General features: G+C 41.8%; 2 protein-coding genes and 1 long non-coding RNA gene across 4 annotated transcripts in view; 2 read left to right on the plus strand and 1 right to left on the minus strand.

Annotated features, from left to right (window-relative positions):
- Window positions 1-8,593, plus strand: part of LOC143211957 (uncharacterized) — a 27,471-nt gene extending 18,878 nt beyond the window's left edge. The window contains exons 3-7 of one of the 2 annotated variants that reach the window (XM_076430146.1): window positions 987-1,097; window positions 1,339-1,476; window positions 1,617-1,714; window positions 2,972-3,137; window positions 6,528-8,593. In XM_076430146.1, coding sequence (XP_076286261.1) covers window positions 987-1,097; window positions 1,339-1,476; window positions 1,617-1,714; window positions 2,972-3,137; window positions 6,528-6,631 — 617 coding nt within the window. In that variant the 3' untranslated portion in view covers window positions 6,632-8,593. Of the gene's footprint in view, window positions 1-986; window positions 1,098-1,338; window positions 1,477-1,616; window positions 1,715-2,714; window positions 2,881-2,971; window positions 3,138-6,527 lie in introns of both variants that reach the window. The other variant, XM_076430145.1, reaches the window with a different exon arrangement.
- LOC143211961 (uncharacterized) lies at window positions 6,384-9,686 on the minus strand. The gene is made up of 2 exons (XR_013009582.1): window positions 9,545-9,686; window positions 6,384-9,205 (listed from the first exon to the last, which is right to left on the minus strand). It is a non-coding gene; the product is annotated as an uncharacterized LOC143211961 (long non-coding RNA).
- Window positions 8,990-11,077, plus strand: LOC143211955 (glutaminyl-peptide cyclotransferase). The gene is made up of 6 exons (XM_076430141.1): window positions 8,990-9,126; window positions 9,272-9,415; window positions 9,585-9,854; window positions 9,917-10,078; window positions 10,139-10,364; window positions 10,436-11,077. The coding sequence occupies exons 1-6, from the start codon at window positions 9,010-9,012 to the stop codon at window positions 10,585-10,587; spliced, it is 1,071 nt and encodes a 356-aa protein (XP_076286256.1). The 5' UTR covers window positions 8,990-9,009; the 3' UTR covers window positions 10,588-11,077.
- The last annotated feature ends 41 nt before the right edge of the window (window positions 11,078-11,118 follow it).

Below are 11,118 nucleotides of genomic sequence, written 5' to 3' on the forward strand. Positions count from 1 at the left end.
GGTTCCATTTAAAATTACAAAGGTACCTCCCCTCCCCCGTTAAAGGGGAAGGGAGGCCACTTCACGTTTATGTGGTCAGAAAGGCCCTTCAGTTCCATGCAATTTAAGACTAAGAACTTTAAAATCGATGGCATAGTTTTCGAGATATTGAGCTGTTCAGAGTTATGTGGGCCACCCTGTATAATATAATTGCGGAACAATTTAGCAATCTAGAGACTGCTTCGTTTCAACTGTTCTCATTCATTGATCCCTAGATAATAAAATTTGTGCGATAGTCTACCGCAAACCGTATCGAAAACAAGAAACTCGAACGTTCAAACGATCGTATCGGGAACAAAGATAAATTAATTATGCACGGTTCATAAGCAATAACGAAGTTTACCGAGAACTGGTCAGAGATCGTTCGTTGCTCGGAGATCCGTGTTAAGTTGCGAAAATCGATGCCGAAATTCGCCACCGAAACGGTCTAATGTCAGCGAATTGAACCGCACACGTGTCTAACTGGGTGCATACAAAATGGTTGTTTGAATTTCATGGAAACCGTCGCGTCGCGTTGAGAGACCGTTCGTTGAATAAAATGCATCGAACGAATTTAGATTTACCAAAACGGCGAGCGCTTTGTAATTTCACTGTGAGTGGTTAGTGGAAGCTGTAATGGTAATAAGTAGACTGCGGATCTTTATGCAAAATAAGAAATGTTTGCATTGATTGCAAGACACCGTAGTGAAATAAAAATGTCTTTCTTCTTTTAATTATCTGATTAAGCTGAAACTAATACGCTGATGTCTTTAAATCTTTTTAATATGTTCACTGCTTTAAATAGTGCTTACCCATTTTTGTCATGAATGCATAAAATCCGCAGTCTAGTAATAAGAATGGCTATAACTTTGTCAGAGCAACGCGTGTCTCCTTCAGCGGTGCGTTTATTTGTTGCGAAAAAATAGTTCTACTGGTTTTGTTAATCGTATTCATGATTGTTGTTGCAGTTCAGACATATCTGAGCCCGGTGGAGACGCATTGTATGAACGTCAACTATTTCATCCCCGACGAGGAGAATCTGACGAGAGGTTTCTCCGATGATGCCATGACTCGACTTCGTAAGTGATAACGATCAGGGTTCCTAAAATTCCTAAAATTCCTAAAATTGCAAATCAATAATTCGATTATTTAAATAGCTTGAGATCAGTTCACATTTTTCTCTTCCTCCGAAAAATTGAAGATTCTAATGCAAAATCTAGCTCTCCGAGTACATATTTGAAAAAATCCTCGACGGCTAGGGGTTAAATATTGTATTTGTTTGAGTTGAACAGCGTTGCTAATATTTTTCGTATGTTTCAGACATGGGCAGATCAGTGATAGCTCTGTTCATAGTAGCATTCGTCGCGATCTTCACCGCCTTCTGGACGGGAGTAGTGGGCTGCTGGAAAAGGTCGCCTGGGAATATCACGGCGACCGCGATTTTGATGCTGCTCGCGTGTCAGTACATAGTACTCATACTTTACGTACCGATACTATTCTAGTTGTACAAATCTCTATTCTTCGCCAATCAATCATAGTTATTGGACTTGACCGGAGAATACCAACACTAACACTGCACTGTTTTTCGAATGATCCAGGTCTCCTTAGTGCAAGCGCGATGGGGCTCTGGCACGGGGTCGAATACTACGAGAAAGAGAAGGTCGTCGGCGAAGAGTACTATCAACAGTGGACCAACGTGAGTAATCACCGTTAATTAACGCCCAACGCGATCACCAAATAAAAAAAGAAACATTCGATTCCCAGTAGCTCAGCCGCCGCGCCGGTTAGAAGAATCGTATCGACCATTCACATTTATCCGACATTTTCTCTTAGCACCTACAGGTTTCCTAGCAATTAAACAGTCGTATTCGCTTACATCATTGTTCAGGGACTTCCGGCGACCATTAATGCGTCGTCGATTGAGATGTCGTAAATATCCGAGGCGGACTTACGTATAACGTAGAAAGTGGCGGGTGGTTTTAAATGCCACACGAAAAGTTTGTTGCTTCTCGTTTGACGAGGTCTCGGGGACTTGATCCTGATACCGTGTGGTCGTACCTGAAGCACTGGGACTCGGATTTTTAATTGAATAATTAATTTCCGTTGTTCTCTCATGAACAAAAATTTCTTCGATTGTTCAATTTTTCATCTATTTGAACTTTTTAAAATATTTCAGTTCTTTTCTTATTATCCCTGTCACGCTACACAAATTTCCTATGGATCCTAAGCACCCTAATCATCCGTACAAGTTTACCGCACTACATACATACCTCTGATTCGCATCCGTCGCTTACGACAATTCTCTTTTTCACGTGGGAAAATCTTTGAAAGAAACAGAACACTTTGAATAACGGTATTGGCAATTTTTAGTGGCGACTCATTGTCAGAGTTGTCGCTCGAGTACCAAGGGTTAATTTTCACCCCTTCGAAATGGACGATTCCAGAGAACCATGTGGACCACGCCACGTATAACAATATTACTTACCAAGTATTCATTATCTAGGTAGGTGAAAGTAAAAGCAATATGGTTATGTAGCAAAGATGTCTCGGGATGTTTGTCGTTTCGTTTAGAGGATGCGCGGAGCGAGGATGCTGCGGGGAGGCAGCAAGCGACCGGGCGACAGGAAGATGATCCAGAGGGTGCGGAGAACCACGGCCTCGCGATTTGAAATGTTCACAGAGAAATTTGCCCGCAGGTTTTAAGGAACAACGCGGTGCAGTGGTACGGCTGGTCGTTTTACCTCGCCTGGCTGGGTGTTGCGACATGTTTAGGCACAATGACGCTATTCCTGATCGCGGCGTCCTGCCTGCGGCGGGAGCATGCCCGCGAACAGGCACAGAACGTTCAGTACATCATGCCAGGTGTGACACGATAACAACAAACCGAACCGGACTAACTTCCCCCGTGTCTTGTCTTTTTTGTTTTTCTCGGAACGCGCGGCGCATCCCACAGGTCCTGAAGGACAACTCACTAATCTCGTACGACTGGTCGTACGTGGTCGCTTGGGTCGGCGTCGGTTGGTCGTTGGTCAGCGCGATCTTGTTTAGCGCCGCGGCGATTTGCTTGAGGGGCGAGAGAATGCGCGAGGAGGCGATGAACATGCAGTACCTCATGCCTGGTACATATTTAACACCGTTTTGCTTGCGCCACGAACGCGACACACGCACGCAGACTCCTGATTTAGGTTGATTTAGACGCGGCGCCGGCGATAACACTCTGATACTATTCTATCGAGTCGAGTCGAGTCGCGTTTCTCAAGTTGAAAGGTAGTAGCAATATGAAAATAGCCGCTAGGTTCCTTGTCGATGAGACAGAAGTCTGCGTGCGTGGCGTGTTCCACTAACTATGATTCATGATTACTGGGTTGACCCCGAAAACGACGTTCCACTAACTAGAAACAGTTCAGGTAATACATAGAGAACCGTAGACTAAGGTTGATATAGAAGCAATACAATAGATAGTTCGATACACTATATGTATATGTATTAATTAACGATTGCGTAATATAGAAATCGCCGGTCTAGAATGCGAGAAAATTGCACCACGCTTTAGAATGCTCCGGGAAATATCGCCTTCGAATCTGTTCGCTTAATTGCCGTTCACCTAAGCATATACATACGTACGTAGAGGCATTTTCTTCGGAAATGATGTTCCTCTGGGCTTACAGTTAACACTGAAACGCGAATAATAACCTATACTTTACATACCAGAGTGGCGGTCGCTCGTTCGGGAATTTCACCAATTTATACAGAAATGAATTCATCAAAATGTTAAATCTCCCGCGTTGAATTGCTTCTACATCAACGGATCGAAAGATCAATTACAGACTGTAAAATTGCCCCCCCCCCCATCGGTAGATTACCAACAAGTCCCTGTAAATCAAATTTGAACTTGAATTAAGGAGCGATATTGATGAAGATGATGAAATAATCGCTGGTAGATAACGTGTTAACAAACAAACCCCAAACTAATCTGAATACCGTATTTAAGACGAGAAAACGAGACGATACTCGCTTCTTTAACATCTTAACCGGAGGACGTTAAAATCTGTACATAAAGTACCAGACGACTGCGACGTCCAGGTGGAATGAATAGAGGTATGCGAGATCCTGAAAATATGGATAGGGCGATTCGGGTTCTCGAAAATTTCAGGATTCTTGAATATATGTGGAATCCCGAAAGTTCACAGGAGTCTCGAGACGTTCGAATATTCCGAAACTTTCGCGGATCCGCTCCAGTCCCGAAACAAATTGTCGACCCGTCCGCGTCCCGGCCCGATATTTTTGGGTTCCCGCACACCTCTGGGAATGATGGTTGTCGGAGGATCCGAAGGGACGGACATCGTCAGAAAAAGGAATGCTCGATATGCGTCCTCGCAAAACTCTTACTCGGCTCACGCTCTGTTTCCACCGGTGGATTAGAGCGATTCTGTCACGGTCCGCTCCTGCGGGAAACTTTCTAGAGACAGCATAGTCTCCAGCGATGATCGATAATCATGCTTTACGATACCTCTAAACGGTACTTTGTGCCTCGTCTCCGAAGCCGCCACGAGTTCTCCTTTCCTCGCGGAAAACGGGCTTCGCTGTCCGATTAATTTCATCGGGGAACACACCGTTGTTCCGCTAATTTGGGTCTCCATTAGCAAGTACACGACACGCTCTCGTATCCTGCTTGTCTCGGCGCGGCGCGGCGATTCGACTAGCAGGGGTTCTCGAAACCGGAAATGATCGCGCAATGTATCCGCGGATATCTTTCGAGTCGATTCGTCGAAAGCGACACACTTGCCTAATTTTGCCTCCTCCTGCTACGAGGAATTCCTGCGTATTCGAGTTTGCGTATTCAGCGTACACTTCGCGCGGCATAGAAAATCGCGTTCGATGCTGGGGAACTATAGTCGTTTCGACCTTCCTACGTGTTAGGCCAAGGCCGGGTGGAAATTGTTTTCGGTTTCCTTCGTACGTCCACTTTTACCGTCCTTCAAATTAGCAAATCCAATGAATCGACATTCAGATTTTTCTGAATCTAATCCCGCAGGATCTACGAGCTTTGTACTGCGAAGACGGATAATCGAGCACGCTTTGAACGATGGAATGCGTTTTAATAATGTTGTGGATGTTAAATATTCGAGAAGTTTGCTGTAACAAGGATTGCAATCACCAAGCGATCAGAGTGCACTCTCTGGTACAAAAGCATGATCCTAATCGGAACCAAGTGAATTTTTTATCGAAACTGAGAAAGGATACTTGACGAGTGGAAATACTAATTGAATTGCTTGATAAGTAGGACTCGCATTAATGGTTCTTAGCCTTGTCTTAAATAATTGTGCAGAGTGTCGTGAAGATTTCTAATTCGCTGGTTTAAAAAGCAGAACTTGAGAGTGAAAGTTTTCAAGATAATTTCCAAGACAGTTTTCGTATTATAATTTTAAACATAACGAGAAGTTCCGTAAAAATTGAATAAACCGCAACTTTCTAGTACATATACATATGTATACTTTGAAGACGAGCGACGTTTATTTCCAATCATTATCGTAAAGTGTTCAAATTACAGGCTGACGTAATATAGACCCTCCAAGAGCTTCTATTTCAATCCCCAGTTTTTCCTTGAACGAACCAAAGCATTCTTTGAATAATAAATAAAAATAAATTCTTAAAAAATACCACGTTTTTAAAACGGACTAAAAAGTATAAAATAAATTTTTAAAAAACACCACGTTTAAAAAACGGACTAAAAAGTATAAAATAATTTTTTCTAGCCCCATGCAGATTCCTAACCCCGTACAGATAGTCCTGAAAATTTTTGATTGTGAATTTTTAATTGCTATGAAAATACTTGTAAGATTTAAAACGAAAAACGTGGGGCGCATGCAATATATGCGATAATTGATGCATGAATAGTTCACCTAAATCAGTAACAATTGCATTGTCATCCAGTTCTGTGAGCTACGTTTAAAATTTCAAGTCTCTAGCTCATCGGGAAGTTAGTTTAAAATCAATTGCAAAATTTGTACCGAACAAACAAACAAACAAACAAACAAACAAACAAATAGACAGACAAGAAAGCGAGCTAATAAAAACATGATAATAACAATCCGGTTTGCATGGCGAAAGCATAATTACCCGCAGGCTAAGAACCAACACGCGGAACGAAGCGACCCAACTAACTGGGGCTCTTATTATTTTTTTCTCGGATCTCCGAGTACCCGAACTTGAGTACATACTCGGATACTCGATTCAGTACCGAGTATCCGGCCAAAGTGATTGCTCGATATGTTTGAAAGAGATGTGCACGATATTTGTGAAATTCCGATCCTGAAATTTTCACATAGATTCAGACGTTACCGCGTGTCCCCTCAACTTCAAGTTCGGGTACTCAGATCGATGCTCCGACAACATAGCATGTACTCGTATATCCGGTCCTCGAACCGATCGCGATCGAGTGGTTCGAGCATTCGAACGCCCGGATAGCGAATGTTCCGGAACTAACGCGATCTCATAATATTTTCCAGTATACCCTCAAAAGCAACAGTATGCGTATGCCGGATACCCAGCTCCGGCAGCGTATCCAGCGCCATACTACCACGGATCGCAATACGGGCCCTACAACTACTGAGAAGAAGCCACCCGAAGTCCGAATGATGCGTCGACAGAGGCAAGAGTCTCGAAGAGCCCGTGAACGTGCTCGGAACGAAGAGAAAGGAAATTCGGCTAACAACGTTCCCCGGGGGAACGATAACAAAACGAAAACGCAGATACTAAATAAGCTAACGAAACGAATGAGACGCGAAACCCGAAAGCCAAAACTCTGCGACCGATCCGAAATCGATCCGAAACCGAAACCGATCCTCGCGCGAACGATCAGATTCGAAACGGAACCAGGACGACCTTGGGTCCCGCCCTAGGCATAATTTATCATTTATCATAGACCTTAGTTATTTTACGGACAATTCTGGTGCGCACCCTGGCGGGTCCCACGGTCCCACGTATTTTCCGGTTCGGCGAGGATCTCGTTTCACCACGCGATCGTTCTCGAAAACGGCGTTCAAGTACGACTCGCAAGAGAGAGAGAGAGACAGTTGCTCAAAAAGCCCGCGTATTTGCCTAGAACCGAGATAACCATATACCGAGGGCTGTCTGTGATTCCTGGTGCAAAACCTGTCGATGATTCGTGGCGTTGCTTGTCGTCCTCGATGTAAACGAGAACAACGGCTCGACCAGTCCGTTTTAATATTATCGAATTATCTTCATCGATAAACCCCAGTTTTCTCAAATTTTTCCTTCGCGATTACTTGCCGCGTTTTTAACAAGTCATTCGGTAATTGAATTGTACGATGTCACGTGGTTTTCTTTACCTCGAGCCTATCATTGAGAAGCACTCCACCATGGATTTTGGCGCGCTCTGTATACATACATATACATATGCATATACATACACATATATTTTTCCAATTGAATAACTGTATTGTATTATTCTTCGTATGTGCTGGCCGTGCTAGGACAATAATGATAGCTAATGGTATTACTGATAATTATGAATGATAACCACATTGTGTCGAGCGAGGAAAGTTAATTGTTTGATTGGCTACGTGGTAAATAGCCTGCCGATATTCGTACAAAATACATACTTGTAAACACATTTGAAAATCTGGGATCGAATAAAGCGTCGTTTCCTTGGTCAATTGTTCTAGCAAAGTGAGAATAACTTTTCGATAGAAATCATCGGGCGAGCCTCGTTTCGAAAAATTCGGCAGCATGGTGCAAGAAAAATATTCGGTCAGTCGGACGTCGGACCGATGTAAATGGCAGAAAGCGCATAGCATAGTGGGTGCATCGTTTCATTCGCAAACATCTCGTATCATACGAACGATTCGCGTCATCGACTCGCCAGACTTTCTAACGTATAGATTCTCCCTCTCCCTCTCCTTCTTCCTCTCCCCAACCATTTATAATAACGACAATTTGTAAGACTTCTTATTGCGGTATCTTTACGTAAGGTATTAAGAAAGAAAAGGAAAGGAAAGAATAATTCAGTTCTCTTATATATATACGCATATCACACATTAAGCAAATAAAACGATATCGGACCTACATAACTTCAACCTCTATGTTCCGTCTTTCGCTCGTTCATCGACGTAAGCGTTCGAATTGTTCGAACCATTACCGTAAGTTAGACAAATTAAGAGAACTTAGTGTATGTATGATTATTCGTTCAAACGAACTCTATTTTTTATCGAGGAAAACATTCACGCAGACGATTCTGTAAAGTTCAAATGTTTTCAAAAAAAAAAAAGAAACATACCTAACCCTTTATGTACTATAAACGATGCGACGTATCATTGAAAACTTGTTTAATATATTCGATACGTTACAAAAAAGCGATTCTCTTTCACTCACCCGTCAGCTTTCTTTTTATTTTCGTTTGTTCACAAGTGGACGCATAAAGGTGAACCGGTTTGATCGAAACTGATCGAAACTGAAATTTCTTTACTTCGGTAAGCGCCCGATCAACTTTTATATACAGAAAATAGGTCTGAATTTTATTTTTATAGAATAATAATAAAAATCAGCCAATGAACGCATTGTTTACTGGGTTCGACCAATAGACATCGACATTCTTGTCACCACCATGGACCAGGTGACCATGTTCCCAACATGGCGTCGTGGTTTCAAATCTAATAATTAGAGTCCCGCAATTCTGGATTTTCCGGATCGGGAAAATAACGTTGCTGTTTAGCTTCGGGGAAATCCGAGTTTCGGGGAAAATCGGGCGGAAGAACGAATCACAGCCCGTTGTCACAGATAACTTGAGGAGTGGGGGACGCGTTTAGTTTGATGCATGTGTGATGTCTGATCTGAGCGCCGCGTCGTGCGCCGTGCGCGCTAATGCCGGTGTAGAATAGAATGTAGAATTCCAGAGGAAGCACAGCACAGCACAAGTAAGCAGTAAGCAGTAGTCGGCAAAATTCGTCCGAGTTCGCACGCACTCGCTTGATGCGGAACACTGTAGTCACAATGTTCAGAATCTGTTTACAACTGCTCCTGCTCTTCATCGGCCCGTTCGTAATCGATTCGAATGCATCAACGCGAACATTATTCCGAGATGAAAAGGTACGTGACGATCATGCATCCGAGAAATCGCTTCGCTCCACCCTCGCTCTTCCTTCGAGTATTCATCGTCTGTCATCTTCTGCAACACATGTGCATCATTGACAATCGTTCGCATACATCGGTTACAGTCATGAAATAATTCCAGTACTATCACAAGCCAATTACGTTATCCAGCAGTCAGATAAATAGGTTGGCGGATTTGTCAAATGTCACACATACGAACGAGGTTTTAGATAACATATGTGTGGTGAGAATCGTTGGCACTCCGGAGCACAGAAGAGTGAAAAATGTGAGTATACCGAATAATATATATTTTTAACCTCTTTTTAATACTTTTTAAGTATTGACTGTTTGAAAGTACTTATTTAGTTGTCACGGTCTTAATTTAGAGTAGTGGTTTACAAACATGGTAGCTCACCATGGACGCCGACCAGGAAAATGTATCTTTTTCCTTGTAGTACATCAAAACGTCGATGCAAGATCTCGGATGGAATGTGGAGTCTGATGTCTTTGAGGATTTTACTCCAAACTTTGGGAAATTACAATTTGAAAACATCATTGCCAAGTTAAATCCTAACGCGAACAGATACTTGGCATTGGCTTGCCATTATGACTCAAAATATACAAGAGAAAGAAATTTTATCGGCGCTACGGATAGCGCGGTGCCGTGCGCTCAGATGATCAACTTGGCCAAGGTTATGAAAGATCATCTGGAAACTGTAAAAAATGTAAGCAATACATCTCTAAAAGTCTCGCGTAGTTCTTTACAATGAAACCGTATTATTTTCAGAACAACGTGAGTTTAATGTTTATATTCTTCGACGGCGAAGAAGCATTTAAAGAATGGGGTCCGAAAGATTCCATTTACGGCGCGAGACATTTAGCTAAGGCTTGGCATAAAAATTACACCGCTCGTGAAAATGGTGAAAATGTTACAGAATTGGCCAAACTGGTAAGTGCTTTCAGCTATAATTTGTTGTATAGAATTTTGCATTGTTTTTTGTTTCCGCAGGATATGTTAGTCCTATTAGACCTGATAGGTGCAGCAGATCCAACATTTTATAATTACTTCTCCAGCACGGAGAAATGGTATTCCTTGTTAGTGTCTATCGAAAATAAGTTAGCTGCCTCTAGAAAGTTTTCATCGTACAGTTATGGGCAACCTGCGCAATCCTATTTTCAACCTTATTCCATGGAGGCCTTTATCGAGGACGATCACATTCCGTTCTTAGAACGAGGTTTGCAATAATTTTTACACATTTATGAATGATTTCGAGGGTTCGTACGTAACGAAAAATTTCTATTCCAGAAACTCCTATTTTGCACGTGATACCATATCCGTTTCCAACATTCTGGCATAAACCAGGTGACAATCGTGATAACATTGATTTAAATACCATAGAAAATATCAGTAAAATCCTAAGAATTTTTGTGGCGTCCTACTTACATGTTACTTCTTAATACGCAAAATTTTATACTGACAATTGTTAAAAGTGTTTCACTTTTGTAAGATTTTTACATAGAGTAAGACAATTTTGAGTACATGCAAACTATCTATTTCCTTATACATACTTTGAATAGAAAAGTATACATATATGTATATATTTTGAGATCCGATATAAAAAAAGGCACTGCCCTTGAATTAAAGTGTTATTATAGTACATGTAAATGCAGCTATACATTTTCATTAATACGAAGGTGCTGTACAATGCAGGAAGGTATGCGACGCAGGAAATTATTTCGACACGTGACTTCCTGAAGCACGATTGGAATAAAAATTTCGGTAATCGTGAAACATTTCGCATAGGTAAACATCTCTGTACCGAAACGAAATGTTACGCATTTGTTTAAATTATTATAATTTAGGTGATTATACGAATCTCGATATGTATCGCGTGGAAACCGTAAGTAAGATCCTATTTAAATAAATGCGGTTCCATTTCAATATAAATTTGTATGTACATATACCTTTTGATCACGGAATATAAAAAA

The sequence above is a fragment of the Lasioglossum baleicum genome, chromosome 9 (genome assembly GCF_051020765.1).
Source record: "Lasioglossum baleicum chromosome 9, iyLasBale1, whole genome shotgun sequence".
NCBI classification, from domain to species: domain Eukaryota; kingdom Metazoa; phylum Arthropoda; class Insecta; order Hymenoptera; family Halictidae; genus Lasioglossum; species Lasioglossum baleicum.